This window comes from Vulpes lagopus, chromosome 14, assembly GCF_018345385.1.
Source record: "Vulpes lagopus strain Blue_001 chromosome 14, ASM1834538v1, whole genome shotgun sequence".
NCBI classification, from domain to species: Eukaryota; Metazoa; Chordata; class Mammalia; order Carnivora; family Canidae; genus Vulpes; species Vulpes lagopus.
The window spans coordinates 31,741,225-31,758,813 of NC_054837.1; the positions used below are offsets into that span (position 1 = coordinate 31,741,225).

At 45.7% G+C, this 17,589-nt stretch overlaps 1 protein-coding gene across 1 annotated transcript in view; it reads left to right on the top strand.

Annotated features, from left to right (window-relative positions):
* The window catches only part of LOC121475669 (BRI3 binding protein), a 29,669-nt gene extending 12,905 nt beyond the window's left edge, over positions 1–16,764 (top strand). Inside the window, exons 2-3 of the mRNA XM_041729153.1 lie at positions 77–179; positions 11,871–16,764. Coding sequence (XP_041585087.1) covers positions 77–179; positions 11,871–12,292 — 525 coding nt within the window. The 3' untranslated portion in view covers positions 12,293–16,764. The remainder of the gene's footprint in view (positions 1–76; positions 180–11,870) is intronic.
* Positions 16,765–17,589: the final 825 nt, after the last annotated feature.

Below are 17,589 nucleotides of genomic sequence, written 5' to 3' on the forward strand. Positions count from 1 at the left end.
AACCAGCAGGCCTGGCTAGACTAGGAGATGGGGCGTTGTCCGAGTCGATATAGTGACCATACTCTTGTTTCTGCAGTTCCTGACCAGGCTGACTGAGAGGTTCGTGCTGGGGGTGGATATGTTTGTCGAAACCCTGTGGAAAGTTTGGATGGAGCTCTTGGATGTTCTTGGACTTGACGGTATGTGGTGGTGGAGGGGGGGGGGCACTCATTTAAGGCACTGTTTTATTCTAGTGGTTCTCCAAGTGTGCACGCAGTATCTGCAGTGGGTGGCACAGGGGACCCTTTGGAGGGGGCAGTCAGGCACAAATTAACATTTTTTGTTGTAACAGTTGCATAAAGAAATGGCCCATCCAAACTGAGATTCACAGAAGCTATTTAGGGTAAGGTACATGTGGGTAGTGCTGACTCGTCTGCCCCCAGGCAAACTACATGGATCAGAGGTGCGGTTTCTGGGTTGTCAGGATCCATCACAAACTATGACAGTTATTTAGGCAGAAAGGGAATTATCTATTTATTTATGTATTATTTTTATATTGTATTTGTTTATTGAGAGAGGTGGGTATAGCAACAGAGACAGCGAGTGAGAGCATGAGCAGGGGGAGCGGCAGAGGGAGAGGGAGAAGCAGGCTCCCTGCTGAGCAGGGAGCCCAACACGGGGCTCCATCCCAGGACCCTAGGATCGTGACCTGAGCCAAAGACAGATGTTTCACTGACTACACCACCCAGGCGCCCCCAGAAAAGGATTTAATAAAGAGCTTGGGGCATTCACAGAGTTATCAGAAGGGCTGAAGGAGTGGTGTGTGGTCCCCAGAACACTGCTGAACTGGCCTGCCAGGGGAGCTGCTGTTCTGCCCCAGGAATCAGGAAGTTGCCGCTGGATCTGTTAAATTCAAGGACATGGCCCTGGTCCAGGCTGCCACCTCTGTTGCCAGCAAGTCTGCAGGAGCCTGTGTTGAGGTCCCCAAGACCAGCCCCAAGTTCAGTGAACCACTGGGAGGACTCGGGACTCAGCATTGTGGTCATGCTCATGGCTGTGATTTATTATAGTGCAAGGACACAAATCACCATCAACAAAGGGGAAAAGACACTCTAATTCCTCTAGCAACTATTTGTGATGACAGGTGTCGTCTACTAGGGAAGCCCATCAGAGGCCCAGCACCCAGAGTGTTCTTAGGGGCTGGTTAGTTAGGCACCTTCTGCCTGGCACCACCCAAAATTCCCAACTCCCCACAGGAAAGCAGGTGGTCAGCATAAACTACATTATTTGTGCAAACAGTCCAGGCACAGGGAGTCCCCCTTGACAGGGAATGGAGGGAACTCCCCACTATACGTGTGTTTTTTCCACACCACTAAGCAATAAACTCATTCTCTTTGGACACTGACTGGGTGTCCCACAAATTTAACTGAATCCTGACCCCATCTATCTGGAGATAGTGTCAGAGCAAACCCACAGGGCAAGGGCTCATCCCATAAGACTGCCCCTCCCTCTTCCCAATGCCAGTCGCAAACCCACCTGTGCTTCTTACCCACTGGCTCTAGATTGGGGGTTCCCATGCCCCCTTGCTTGGGTTTGATATTAATCACCCATTGCTAGAGTGGCTCACAGAATTCCAGAAACCCATTTCTTTACTAGGTTATCAGTTTATTATGGAGGGATGTAAGCCAGAATAGCAGATGGAAGAGATGTGCAGGGCGAGGTCTGTGGGAAGCGGCACAGAGCCTTAATGTTCTCTGAGCTCCCCAGCCTGGAAGCTCCCCAAACCTGTCCTGTCAGGTTTTTATGGGGGCTCTGTTACACCGATATGATTGGTTAAGTCCTTGGCTCTCAGTGATTTACTCAACCTCTAACCAGTCTATGTTCCATGGAGGACAGGGGATGGGACAGAAATCCCAGCCCTCTACTCACAGGTGGCTCTCCCAGCCCCCAGCCCCATCCTTAGGGCTTTTCCAAAAGTCACCACATTGGAATATGCTCAGGTGTGGCTCAAAGAGACTTATGAATTATCAAGACTCCTTTCCTGCTCTCGTCCTTTATAAAACTCCAGAGGTCTTAGGAGCTCTGTGCCAGGAATGGGGATAGAGACCAAATATATATACTTATTATTATATATAAATCACCATATGACACTTCAGAAATCCAAGTTCCCAAATGCCAGCCAAGAGTCCGTCTTACCCACACACCTTTCTAGAGAGCAGCCTCAGACCTGCCATGTTAACCCTTCCTGCAAACCTAACATGGTGTCCTCTCTGGGCCCCTGTTGTTCCTTCTCAACCAGTCAGCCAGGGTGATTTTTGTTTTTATTACTACTTGTGCTGCTTAGAGTGATTAAAAAAAAAATTAGGTGCCTAAGTGACTCAGCAGTTGAGCATCTACCTTTGGCTCAGGTCATGATCTTGGGGTCCTGGGATCGAGTCCCACATTGGGCTCCCCACAGGGAGCCTGCTTCTCCCTCTGCCTGTGTCTCTGCCCTTCTCATGAATAAATAAAATCTTTAAAACAAACAAACAAACAAACAAACAAACAAACAAACATTAGTCCAGGCAAGTCATTCACTTTAAAACTTCCCAGTGATTCCTGTTGCACTTGGAATCCGCACAGGGCTCCTGCTGAGAACCAGCCCCAGGGATCTTCCCAGCCTCCCTACCCAGCCCTCAGCCTCCAGCCTGTTCTCAGACACATCTGTTCTCAGAGCCCTTGGCTCCTTTAGGTTTCCCTGCCCGAGAGCACCCTCAGCCCTTTGCCTGCTTGGGTCTTTCCCATCCCCAGCTCTCTGGTACATGACACCTCCTCCAAGGGGCCCATCCTGACTACCCTGTGTACAGGAAGCCCATCTGTTCTCACACCCACCATCCCTTATCGGCTGTAAGGTCCTGTGCGTGCATGAGGATGTGTGTGTGTGTGTATGTATTTATTGCCCATCTCCCCACTACTTTGCTGCTGTTATGAATTCATTTGTGTCCCCCCAAAAGCACCCCAGAAGCTCCAGTACTTGTGAATTTGAAGTTATTTGGGAATAGAGTCCTTGCAGATGTGATCAAGTTAAGATGAAGTCATCTTGGATTAGGGTGGGTCCTACATCCAATGTCTGGTGTCCTTATAAGAGGAGGGAAATTTTTACACAGAGAAACACACAGAGAGGAGCCGGCCCTGGCAGAAACCAGAGAGGTACGGCTACAAGCCAAGGAGGCCCAGAGCCCTCAGGAGCTGGAAGAGAAAGAGGGACCCCCTGTAGAGTGCTCAGGGATCACAGCCCTGCCCACACCTTGATTTCAGAATTCTGGCCCCAGCCAGCGAGACAGTACATTCCTATGGCTTTAAGGTACCACATCTGGGGGCAGCCGAGGTGGCTCGGCGGTTTAGCGCCGCCTTCAGCCCAGGGCGTGATCCTGGAGACCCGGGATCGAGTTCCATGTCGGGCTCCCTGCATGGAGCCTGCTTCTCCCTCTGCCTGTGTCTCTGCCTCTCTCTGTGTGTCTCTCATGAATAAATAAAATCTTAAAAAAAAAAAAAAAAAAAAGGTACCACATCAGGTCATTTGTTACAGCAGCTGTGGGAAACCAGTACAGCCCTGCCATGTGCAGAGTCTCCCAGAACCCTCCTGGCCACCTTTGACACTCCCACCTTATGGAGTGGAGACCGGGCCCCATAGGTGGGTCTCCCTGGTTCACAACTGGTGGCGTCCCCTTCAGCCCCTGACGAGAGCAGAACCGGTCTCCAGCCTTGAATCACTGAGTTCAACCTGTAGGAGGCCTTAGATCAGCTCAGGCCACCTTACCACTCAGGCAAAGCATCCAAGGCAGCGGCACCACCCTTTGACAAGATGCTGTGCCACCTGCAGCCTCCTGGGGCTGCTGAGGACCCCCCGTGGGAGTCCAGCTGAGTCAACACATAACACAGATACAGCAACTGCATGCAATCCTGCTTGGACTCCGTATTCACCCCCTGCCCAGATTGTTAAACTCTAGGTATTTCCATCCCCCACCAATGGGCCCAGGAGAAGCAAGCCTGATTGCGTGAAGTTGCATGCAACTTGGAGTGGAAAGCTAGAGTAGTGACAGCCTCCTGGTTACCCTGGAGAGGATCAGAACAGCATCATTCCACAGAGGCCCCAAATGCTGGTGTTCAGGGCGAGGGCAGCTAGCACATTCCAGAGGTGAAAGAACTCCCTTCCATGTCATGTTTTCTCCTCGTATTTAGCACATAAGCTTCAAAACATCCAAAAGCCTTTGGGATTTGCTTTTTAGGATTAGAAGTTTGAGTGTGCAAAAGGCAGGACACTATATTCCAAAGTTGGACATTCTGTTGCAAAATGTTTCCATGAGCACAATCCTGTAACTTCCCACTCCAGAATTTTCAGGGTACTGGTTAAAATGGAGCCTCCCTAGCCCAGCAGCCAGTGGAAATAGAATGCCAGATGATGTTACACGTTCTAGTTGCCACATTAAAAAAGTCAAAAAAACATTAATAAAGTATTTTAGTTAACCCAATAGATTAAAAATATTGTCCTCTCGACTTGTGATCAATATGAAAAATTATTAATGAGATGGCTTGCATTTTGGGGGTACTAAGCCTTTGAAATCCAGCCTGTGTATGACACAGCACACCTCCGTTCAGACTTGCCATGTTTCAAGTACTCTGTGGCCAGTGGCTACCATAATGGACACCGTGGCTTTAGCCCCGCTTTGGGTCTGGTGGCTCAAGACACTCTTCCTGGGAAGTGGTGCCTTTGTCCAGGAGTCAGAAGGATGCATTTAAGTCCTGAGCCTTCATCAAGCTGTTTACTTTCTCTGAGGTCTTGGGAGCCACTTACCAAATGTGCTATGACCACACAGGATAGTATGGGGAGTGGATGGCTCCCGACTCCTTGTATTCCCAGCCTGCCCTTGTCTAGCTGTGGGACCCGGGGCAAATCATGCCCTGTGCCTGAGTCCCCACATGGGAAATGCTACGTATCATCAGCGTGTGGTGAGGACCAAATGATGATTTGTGCCCAGCAGTTAGCATAGTGCCTGGCCTTGTAAATACTCCATGGCTCACGAAGGGGCTCTGCTCCAAAATTAAGTCGTTGTTGTGCACTTCTGGGATCCACCCAATCTCGATTCTCTATGTTGAGGGACATCTACATCCAGCTGCACAGAGCCAGCTCTCCCTGGGCTCTGGATGGGGGTGGGCCCCTTATCCAGGGTGGTTGGCAGCCTCACATGGAGGGGATCCTTGACCCAGGAAACCACAGGGAGAAGACCACGTGAAGATGAAGGCAGAGATCAGGAGGATGCTTCCAGGAGTCAAGAAGGCCAGGGATTTCCCACACACCCCAGAAGCTGGGAGGAAGCTTGGGATGGATTCTCCCTCCTGACCTCAGAAGGCACCACCCTGTTGACACCTTGACCTCATGCTGTGCCTTCCAGACCATGTGAGAATATGATCCTGTTGTTTAAGCCACTCAACCAGTGGTACTTGGCAGCCCCAGGAAGTGGATACAGGCAGGACATCAGAGTTGCTCATGTCCTATTTAGGATTTTGAGAGTCTCCAGGGGAGGCAAGTTGCTTCTTACCACCCTTGCTGCATAGAAATGCAGTTCTTATTAGAGTCGTACCTGTGTTAACATTCTCTCTCCCCACCTGGAAATCCCCCTGGGGGTCCTTGTACCCTCTGGTCACCTAACTTAACTCCTTGATAACATGGCAGTATGTGTTACATGGCTTTGGTTATTGAGGCTAGTCCAGTAGTTCTCAAAGTATGCTCTGAGGACCCTGGAGGGGTTCCCTGGGGCCCTTCATGGGTATCTGCAAGGCCAGGCATTCAAGGCACGCTTCCATAGTTTTTTATATCAATTCCATGTTGATAATAGTTAAATACATTGGGCTAAATATCTTAACATCGATGTTTCTTTTTTGCTCTTTTTTTAATGTGGCTACTAGAAATATTTAAATCATACCTGTGGCCCATGTTTTGTGGCTGGCATCTGATTTCTGCGGATTCAAAACCAGATCTGAAGAACCAGCCCTCTCTTCACAAAGCAGATATCACAGAGATTTTTGTAAAAACACAAAACATCTCCACTGTTTTCGTTGTGAGGGGTTTTGTTTTGGAAAGCAGTTATTTTTCATGAAAAATATATTATTTGTGTTAACATATAATGGGTTTGTTATTATTTTTAAGCAAATTAAGAATGTTTAAAAATGAATTTATACTTTTCACTTAATTTTTCTGTAAACCTCAAACTCCTGAAAAATTAAGGATACTTAATAAAAAAAAATGTTTAGGAAAAATTAGCCTTAGAATGTAGGTATATCTAAGTACAAAATCATAATGAAGTTCTTTTTATTTTATTTTTTATTTCTTATATATTTTTAAAGATTTTATTTATTTATTCATGAGAGACACAGACACAGGTAGAGGGAGAAGCAGGCTCCATGCAGGGAGCCTGACGTGGGACCTGATCCCAGGACCGCGGGACCACACACCCCCAAGCCAAAGGCAGATGCTCAACCACTGAGCCACTCAGGTGTCCCTTATTTTATTCTTTTAAGTAGCCTCCATGCCTAGTGTGGAGCCCAACATGGGGCTTGAACTCACCACCCTAAGATCTCTGAGCTGAGATCAAGAGTCAAACAGTCAGACACTTAATTGAGCCACCCAGGTGCCCCCAATGAAATTCTATTTTTCTTTTTTTAAAGATTTTATTCATGAGAGACACACAGAGAGAGGCAGAGACACAGGCAGAGGGAGAAGCAGGCTCCCTGCAGGGAACCTGATGCAGTACTCGATACCAGGACCCCAGAATCACCACCTGAGCCAAAGGCAGGCGCCAAACCACTGAGCCACCCAGGCGTCCCAAGCATTTGACTCTTATTGTTGGGGTTGTGAGTTTGAGCCCATTAGGAGTAGAGATCACTTAATAAATAAAAGTTAAGAAAAATGGCTCAGTGTTTAAAAAAAAAAATTTGTTGGAAATTAGCTTTTCTTTCTACTGTGATAGATATAAATAGATAGAATGCATCGAAACAAAATCTTGGAGTCCTGAGACCAAAACAGTTGGTTTGTCTCATTGTTTGCTGGGATTAAGTGCAAAAGCTTCAAAGTCAAAGCTACAGTCAGTCAGATGCTCCTGATGCCTCTGGAAGGCACCATGGAGGAGTGCAGCGCCCTGGCATTTAGGGAGTGAGTGTTGGGTGGACCCTGTGCCTTTGGCGTGGACAAGGTTTTAATATACATGATTGGGCCTAGTGAAGTGGCCAGCTAGTTGATGCACGACAATCTGATCATATTGGAGGCAGCAGACTGCATGGGGTGCTAGGAGGACGGGAGACAGTCGGCTGTGGATACATTTAGAGCCTCAAAAAAGTTCAAGTCTTCCCATCTCATGCTCACTCCAGATCCTCATGTCCCACCTTCCCGTCATGCATGGAGTGGATTATGCATCAGCCAGTAGGTCTCACAGCGAGGCCCTCTGATCAGCAGCAGCAGCGGCAGCAGACCCCAGAACCTGTCAGAGCTGCAGAGTCCTGGGCTCACCCTGGACCTATGAAATCCCATGGCCTGGGGGTGGGGGCCAGCTGTGTGTGTCCACAGGCCCTCCAGGGGAGGCTGATGCACCCACTTGAGTTTGAGAACTTGGGGTGAACGTTAAAGGTACTTAGGATAGAGCCTCCCTAAGGCGGTAAAAGTAAACAGCGCCATGAGGAGACAGGCCATTCCGGGATATGGGGCTTTCTGCAAGAAAACTCACCTTGAAAGCTAGTCTTCAGGAGGTCATTGTCACAGGACTCCTCCAGATTAAAGAAGGCGAACGCAGCATGGCCGTATATGAACCATGATCGGATCTCAGTGGGAGTGGTGGGGATTGGGGGGATGAATGATAGGGAATTCACTATTCTTAGTTATGATCATGGTATCATGGTTTTGAGGAGAACATTAATTCTTAAACACAAAAGTCATCAGAATTGGATAGGAAGAAGTAACATTGTCTCTATTTATAGACGGCATGATTTTATCTATAGAAAATCCTAAAGACTATACCAAGAATCTGTTAGAGCTGATCAATGAATTCAGTAAAGTCGTGGGGTGCAAAATTCACCTACAAAAATCAGCAGTACTTTTATACACTAACAATGAATGATCTAAAAAAAGAAATTAAATTATCCCATTTACGGTAGCATTGAAAACAATAAAATACCTAGGAATAACTTAACCGAGGAAGTGAGAGATCTCCACTCTGAAAATTGCAAGACATCGATGAAGATAACACAAATAAATGGAAAATTATCCCATGTTCGTGGATTGAAAGAATTAATATTGGTAAAATGTCCATTATTTACCCAAAGTCATTTACACATTCAGTGGAGTTCCTATCAAGATTCCAATGGCTTGGGATCCCTGGGTGGCGCAACGGTTTGGCGCCTGCCTTTGGCCCAGGGCGCGATCCTGGAGACCCGGGATCGAATCCCACATCAGGCTCCCGGTGCATGGAGCCTGCTTCTTCCTCAGCCTGTGTCTCTGCCTCTCTCTCTCTCTCTCTGTGACTATCATAAAAAAAAAAAAAAAAAAAAAAAAAAAAAAAAAAAAGATTCCAATGGCTTTTTTGTTTTTGCAGATGTAGAAAAAAGATCCTAAGATTCACAAAAAATCCTGAATAAGGAAGAACTAAGTAGACCAGATTCCAAGTTGTATAAAAAGCTATAATAATCAGGGGCAGCGGTTTAGCACCACCTTCCGCCCAGGTTGTGATCCTGGAGACCTGGGATCGAGTCCCACGTCGGGCTCCCTGCATGGAGCCTGCTTCTCCCTCTGCCTGTGTCTCTGCCTCTCTCTCTCTCTCTGTCTGTCTCTCATGAATGAATAAATAAAATCTTTAAAAAATAAATAAAAAATAAAGCTATAATAAAGCAGTATACTGCTGGCATAAAAACCGACACAGAGACCAATGGAAGAGAATTGAGAGCACAGAAATAAACCCATGTATATACAGCCAACTAGCATTTGACAAGGGAGCCAAGAATACTCAGTAGAAAAAAGACAATGTCTTCAATAGATGGTGCCGAAAAACTGGATATTCACGTGTGAAAGAATGAAATTAGATCGTTATGCTACACCCCTCACAAAAATTAACTCAAAATGTATTAAAGACCTAAATATAAGACCAGAAATCATAAAACTCCTAGAAGAAAACAGGAAGTAAGCTCTTTGACATCATCGTGGCGATGTTTTTGGATTTGACACCAAAAGCAAAAGTACACAAGTGAGACCATATCAAACTGAGAAACCTCTATATAGCAGAAGAAATAATCAACAGAATGAAAAGTATTCATGGAATGGGAAAAAATATTTGCAAACCATATATTCGTTAAGAGGTTAATATCCAAAATATGTGAAGCAAGAAACTCAGGCAGCACAGGTGGCTCAGCGGTTTAGCGCCACCTTCAGCCCAGGGCCTGATCCTGGGGACCCGGATCGAGTCCAGTGTCGGGCTTCCTGCATGGAGCCTGTTTCTCCCTCTACCTGTGTCTCTGCCTCTCTCTCCCTGTGTCTCTCATAAATAATAAACAAAACAAAATCTTAAAAAAAAATAGAAAAAAATTAAAAATTAAATAAAAATTTTTAAAAAATAACAAGAAACTCAGTCTGATTAAAATACGAGCCAAGGACCCAAACAGATGTTTTCCCAAAGAAGATACACAAATGGCCAACAGTTATATAAAAAGATGCTCCACATCACTAATCAGGGAAATGCAAATCAAAAGCACATGAGATATTATCTTACAGCTATTGGAATGACTTTTTTTTTTTAATTTTTATTTATTTATGATAGTCACAGAGAGAGAGAGAGAGAGAGGCAGAGACATAGGCAGAGGGAGAAGCAGGCTCCATGCACCAGGAGCCTGATGTGGGATTCGATCCTGGGTCTCCAGGATCGCGCCCTGGGCCAAAGGCAAGCGCCAAACCACTGCGCCACCCAGGGATCCCTATTGGAATGACTATTAACACAAAGACAAGAGATTACAAATGCTGGCCAGGATGTGGACAAAAGGGAACCCTTCCTTGTGTGCTGTTGGTAGGATTGTAAATTGGTGCAGCCACTATGCAAAACAGTATGGAGGTTCCTAAAAAAATTAAAAATAGAACAGCTAAATGATCCGGTAATCCCTCATCTGGGAATATACCCAAAGGAAATGAAAACACAGAGACAACTGCACCCCCATGTTCATTGTAGGGTCATCTACAGTGACCAAGACATGGAAACAACCTAAGTGATGAATGGGTAAAGAAGTAATACATATATACAATGGAATATTATTCAGCCATAAAAGAAAAGGAAATCCTGCCATTTGCGACACGGATGGAACTTGAGGGCATTATGCTCAGTGAAATAAGACAGGGGCAGCCTGGGTGGCTCAGCTATTTGGTGCCACCTTCAGCCCAGGGCGTGATCCTGGAGATCCGGAATCGAGTCCCATGTTGGGCTCCCTACATGGAGCCTGCTTCTCCCTCTGCCTGTGTCTCTACCTCTCTCTCTATGTGTGTGTGTCTCTCATGAATAAATAAATAAAATCTTTAAAAAAAAATGAAAGAAGTCAGATAAAGACAAATACCAAATGATTCACTTATATGTGGAATCTTAAAAAAAAACAACTCATAAAAAAGAGATCAGATTTGTGGTCAGAGGTAGGAGGTAGTGGGTGGGGGAATTGGAATGAGGTGGTCACAAGGTAAAAATTCTTAGTTGTAAGATAAATAAGTACCAGGGATGTAATACAGTATGTGATGTGGTATATTTGAAAGTTATTAAGAGAGTAGTAGATCCTAAGAGTTCTTGGGGCAAGAAAACTTTTTTCTTTCTTTTTTTTTGTATCTATATGAAGTGATGGATGTTAATTAAATTTATTGTAATAATTTATGGTGATAATTTCACAATATATCTAATAAGTTGTGCTCTATACCTTGAGCTTATACAGTGCTTTATGTCAGTTATAGCTCAATAAAACTGGAAAAATATGTATGCTGAAGTATGATCTTTTGCATCTTTCAAATGGCTCAGTTAAAAAAAGTATATGATAAAATATAGTAAAATGTCAACAACTGTTAAACCTAGGTGGTTGCAATAGGAGTTTTATTTTACTATCCTTTTAACTTTTCTGTTTGAAAATTTTCTTAAGTCGGGCACATAGAAGATGCAACTCATTCATTTCACTGCATGCTTAAGATGGAACTTCATGTATGATTAGGTTTGTGAGTAAGAGATCCAAATTATCAGCAGCTTAAACAAGATGGAAGCGTATTTCTTTGTGAAAGTTCACAGGTAGGTGGTTAGGCAGGTAGGTGGCTTTGTAGCACGTTGTCCTTAGGACCGAGGCACCTGCCATCTTATTGCTTCCCAATAGGTGACTTCCCTTTCCTTATGGCCCAAGACAGCTGGTCCCACTCCCACCATCGCTTCCACATCCCAGCAGGCAGAAGAAGAGGAGGTAAAGGGCACATTCTTGCTACTTTTAGGGAAAACCCCTTGAGGCCACCAGAGAACACCTCCTTGACCAAAGCTTAGTTTTGTAGCTACCAGGGAGGCTAGAGATGCCTTCATCCCAGGCAGCCACGTACCCGGGCTAAAATTGGGCCTTTGTGACTCCAGAAGACGGGAAGGAAGGAAATCGAAGGACAGTCTGTAAGCTCTGCCCTGCCAGGAAAGGTGTTTTAAATTCAGGATCTGGCAGGTAGTCTTCTCCCAGGGCTTAGTGTGAGGGGTCACGAGGCAGCTGTTTCTGGTTCCTTACTGCAAAGACCAGCAAAGAGCCGAGCTGCCAGGCCCCACGTGGAGAGAAATCCCTGGCATCCCCATGACCAGCCACTGTCCTCCTTTTCTGTTCTGCAGTGTCGAGCCTATCGCAGTATTTTAGCCCAGCCTCAGTGGCCAACAGCCCGGCCCGTGCCCTCCTGCTGGTCGGCATCGTCCTCCTGGCCTACTGGTTCTTGTCCCTGACGCTGGGCTTCACCTTCAGCCTCCTGCACGTGGTATTTGGCCGCTTCTTCTGGGTCGCCCGGGTCATCCTGTTCTCCATGTCCTGCGTGTATGTCCTGCACAAATATGAGGGGGAACCGGAGAATGCAGTCCTGCCCCTGTGCTTCGTGGTGGCCATCTACTTCATGACCGGGCCCATGGGCTTCTACTGGCGCAGCAGCCCCAGTGGCCCCAGCGTGGAGGAGAAGCTGGAGCATCTGGAGAGTCAGGTCAGACTGCTCAACATCCGCCTCAACAAAGTGCTGGAGAGTCTCGACCGCGCCAACGGCAAGTGACAATCAGCCAGCCGGCCGGGTCCCCTCACACCAGCGCCCTCTCTCAGAAGACAGAAGAGAAGACGGAAGAAAAGAACACCAAACCCCAAACAATCTCAATAAACATTCCCGAGCAGGACAGTGGCGCTCCGTGAGGGTCTTTCCGGCCACAAGTCAACCCTTAGGACACGTTCCCAGAGGAATGACAGGATCGTTTGTGTAGAACTAACTACCCACAAAGTGTCATTAGTGGTGGAAAAAAAAAATATTTTTTAAACAAAGGATATAACCATATTCGCTGTACAGTCAGAGTTTATCTGTGCATAGAGCCTAAAGTTAATTTTTTCAAGCACTGAAATACATCTTTTGTAAGGTTTTTTAATAAAGGCAGGTCGAGTCAAGTTTAATAAAACTTTACACCTAGGGGGAGAATGTGCTAATTGGACACTTTATACCCAAAGTTCCAATGCTAGCGTTTGTGTGTTCACAGCATAGGGATTGGCGGGTGAGGTCTATATGCGTTATTCTCATGTTCCAAAACCATGAGCTTCGTTCTTTGTTATTTTTGATTAATGGTGACTTAGCTGATGGATGTTTTCGTTTCCGGGTGTGGGCAGTTGGGGTCCAGGACGAAACTAAACATCTTTTGGGTCTTGTTGACCCCAGCCAACCCGCCCACCGCCCCCGTCAACCATATTTCTAAAAGAAGAGATTATTATTTCTAGAAAACCTGAGATTATTCAGGACTTTTTTTTCCCCCTTCTGAACCTTGATGGATTTTAACCTCCACATTTTGTAAAGGAAAACTCAAGGACCAGGCAAGACACGTCTTTGGGGTCTAATGCTGAGAGCCATGTGGGTGAGCACCACCACTCCCTTGGTCAGGAGTCTGGGTGACATCCCACAGTCACTGCCCGGCTAGACCTGCAGAGGACAGGTCTGCTCTCAAGGGTTTTGGTTTGTTTCATTGTGGTTTGGGTTGTCTCAGGACCATGGAAGGAAAACAAACTGTAGCAGCTAATAACATTTCCAAGTCTATTGCTGCTTATAAGGCATTCTCAGGAACAACAAGCAGCAAGACACACACCTTGGAGAAGATCCGAATTATCTTTCCTGAAATTTTTACGATACACGTGTTAGGTGCTTTCCGTGTGAAGTCTGCCTTCATTTTAGGTGGTACCCAGGGGCAGAGGGGGACTTCACTGGGCAGACAGCCGTGGGGGGGCCTCCGCAGGGGCACCTTGCCAGCTGGGTCAGGGGTGGAGGGAGACGCCCTGGCCTCGCCCCCCACTCCCAGGCCTGTCAGTTAGCACTGGGAACTCGCTCGGGCTTTGGCAGATCGCAGCTTCCAAGGCCGCAGGGGGTTTGACTGCCTCCAGGACCCTTCCCTGCCCACCCCTGCCCCGGGGGGTGAGGGGGGAGTTCAGTCACGGAGCCCCTGTACGCAGGTTTGCAGAGACCCCCCTCAGATTGGCCGGAACCAAGACCCCACGGTCCACGTACCATTCTGGAGACAACCCAGCTCTCCGCCAGCTCTTGTACGGCATTTCTGTGAAGTTTTATTTTCGGTTGCAAATATCTGGAAAACAGGAGCAGATGTTTTTTAAGGATGCTTATGAAACTTCTATTTTTAAGGTGCACATAACGGAACCCAAACTCTGCCACATTCAGTTCACTTCCTGAAACGCATACCTGTTGTCTGGGGTTAGCTCGGGCAGATCTTCATCCGGGGGCATCAGAACCCGTGGTTTCTGGATTGAAGCCGTTCCAGTTTGGCCATTTAGATACTTCCAGAGAAATCTATTTTAGCACAGGGTATAAAAATTAACTCCAGGGAGGCCATCCTTGCCCTCCTTCCTTTTGTGCATTTGGCTCTTGTGTGTTGGGCATTGCTTTGCTAATGCTGGCCAGGGGAGTATTGGCATTCTGTGCACAAAGCTTTCAAGTCCCTAAAGCATCACTGGTCTGGATAGAATCCCCACTCCGTTCTCCCTGCCACCTTCCCATGCGAGGCCTGAAGGGCACCGTGCTGTGTTGAGATCTAGACAGGAAAACCTTTTGGACTTCCAGGAAATCCAGGGAGGCACGTGCCCCTCGGTACTGGTGCGTTGAGACCTCAGGCAGCAGCTAGACATCGCAGTGTGGGCTCTGAGGCCAGTCTTACAGGCCGATACGGTCACTTGGAAGACGGCTTTATTTTCAATGAAGGAACCTTCTGTTAAATAGGAATAGCACTTCAGGGCAGAGCATTCTTTGACATTCCGGTAGGAATCGTGGATGTTAGATCTGAATAACTCTAGCTCTTTAACGCATAAGTCTGATTTTTGTTTGGGCATATTCTTAACCCCAAATAGTTTGGGATTTTTTTTTCTTTCTCCCTTCTACAGAAGCTTGTTGGGGTACTTGGCATCTCCCCGGGCTCCCCATCTTTTTCCTCTCTTTTGTACATGGAAAAAATGTATTTTTGTATCATATCTCATACCTGGAAGAGAAATCCTTCTTTTTATGTCTCCCAGGCTGTAGAATATACTAGTGCAACACTTCATTCAATGTGATGTAAAAAAAATCCTGACAAGGACTACTGTGAATGGGTTATAATTACCACTCCATTCTCTAGATATCTTAAAGTTGGTCAGTGTTTATTTCCCGGTGCCTCTGTGTCACAACGAACACCAAAAACAGAAAAGAGAAAGGACCAACTATCTCTAACTCCTGGATTTGTGTGGATCCTCTGGAGTCTGTTGAGAATGACCTCTTCTCTGATATGCTAGCAGAGGTGCTCCAGTGGCACATCAGCCTTCCATAAATACACTTCCCATACCAATCAGGATCGGCATCATCTGCCTTCTGGGGGTTTTGGGCATCATTGGTATCAGTGATACTCCATTTCACTTCTGGTAACAAAATGTGGCAATAGAATTTCCCGAAAGCTGGTCTGGTGAATTGTGCCAGGGTCCTTATGAAGGTAACTGGGTGATGGCCCAGGAAGGGTAATAGCATTGAAAGAAGGTTTTTAACACAGTTCCCTAAAGCCGATGGGCATAGCATGCCACACAGGGTCCCCCAAAGCCTGTCACATGCAGGGTCAGGAAGCGGAGATGGGGTCTGTGCTTAATAACTTTGGGATGGTGGGAGGTGACCAGGTTCAAACATTCCTCACTGGGTGCCAAGTGCAAACATGCAGGTCGGAGTCGGTGGTTGGGAGGATTATAATATGACATTGCACACCCCTGAGGGCTGGCTCATGGGGAAGCTGTGAACCACTTTGGTTGCTAAGCTGTCTCTGATTCAGCAGCCATATGGAGAGGTTAGGAATGACAGGTCACATAGCCAGTGCAGAATCGAAAAAATAGTTAACACACCCTGTCTCTAGTAGCAATCCTGAACTGCTTCATTTCTATGCTTCCTGCTACTTCTTAAGAAGCTCTAGATGATTGATGCCTGGTAACTCCTCCCTGATGGGGTTTGAATTGTCTGACTTAACCTAAAAGCCAGCTCTGGCCATCCAGCTGGCTCAGGTAAGAAGGAATTCCTAAGGTCCTATGATGTCATCCCCCTCTCCCCAACTTAAAAAAAAAAAAAATATATATATATATATATATCTCCATTCTGCAAAATTTTGCTTATGGTCATTTAAGTAATTGAACTTTTACTCCTCACTTGTGAATAGTGAATAATAGAATTATATATTTTTTGCAGGTTCTAACATAGCACCCTTAAAATTAGCATTGGACAACCACTAATATGATGTACAGTATCTGGGTTAAACAAACTTTGTTCAGCGTACTGATTCTGTGCTTTGCTCCTCAATGATTCCCTGATTTGCAGGAGATACACCAGGACCAGTTTTTCCATTGTGGTATTAAAAGCTGATTGTCATTTGCATTGTCTACTGAAAACCTTTGGGTGGCAGCTAATGGTGTTATTAACCATATGTTCTAATGTCTTTTTGCAGATTTTAAGGTTTTGTTATAGTGTCAGCTTTAATATTCGCATGTGTGTTAAATCTCTGGATACTGTGTAATTAAATTGATCTCTTGTGATGGTGACGGTGATTAGCGCTCACTTAAAATCCAGCGAAGCAATTATTTCCCCTCTTAACTGGAAATCATATTTGTGAGGTATGGTGTCCCTTATCAACAGTGTATTCATGATTCAGTTCATATTTTGTGTATCTGTTTATAAATTTTCTATAGCATTTGATTTCACACTTAATATAAATCCATTTGATTTGAATATGGTGGTGTGCGTGTGTGTGTGTGTGTCTGTGTGGTGTGTGCACACTTTAGTTCCATAAGCCTTGGGAAGCTGATTCTACGAATATCAAATATAAACATAAATGTATAAGGCTTATTTTATTTGCAAAATGATACATACATTCCTCCTATTTATTAAATCACTGGCTTTAGTGTTCTGTAGAGATATTTGTAGACCGATTTCAGAACAGAATGAAAATATTGTGAAAATTACAGCTTAATAAATGTTTATTGTAATTTTGTTGTATGGACTTCCTAAATATATTTCATTACTTCTGACCAAGCATTTGTGGGGTTTGCCCCAATTTTGACAGGTAATGGTGATTTTTATGATTCTATTCCTCAATCTGAGAAGACTCAAATAACCTTAATGTGTTCAGTTGGAGGGAGGGTTGCCAGATAAAATACAGGACACCCAGTTAAATTTGAATTTCAGAAAAGCAGCAAATACCTTTTTAAGTATATCCCAAACATTGCATGAGATATACTTAAAAAGTATTTGTTGTGGGGCAGCCCCGGTGGCTCAGCGGTTTAGCGCCACCTGCAGCCCAGGGTTTGATCCTGGGGACCCTGGATCAAGTCCCGCATCGGGCTCCTGCATGGAGCCTGCTTCTCCCTCTGCCTGTGCCTCTGCCCCTCTCTCTCTCCCTGTGTGTCTCTATGAATAAATAAGTAAAATCTTTTAAAAAAGAAGTATTTATTGTTTATCTGAAACTCAAATTTAACCAGGAATCCTGTATTTTTATTTGCTAATTCGGGCAACCCTAACAGGGTTTTGCAACAGGTGTTCCCCTCTCCATCCCATCCCAAACAGGTTTTCCTGCATGCTAAAAATGATTCCCTTAGCAAATAATCAAGAGCAAATGGAACAGAATAGTCCAGTGAAGTACACTTGTGACCCAAAAGCACTGCTCCTCAAAGTGTGTGCCATTTGGAGGCCACCTGGGCGGCCCCCCTCTGAGAGAGAAAGCAGGTTATTATTATTTTTTAAGATTTTATTTATTCATGAGAGACGCAGAGACACAGGCAGAGGGAGAAGCAGGCTCCATGCAGGGAGCCTGA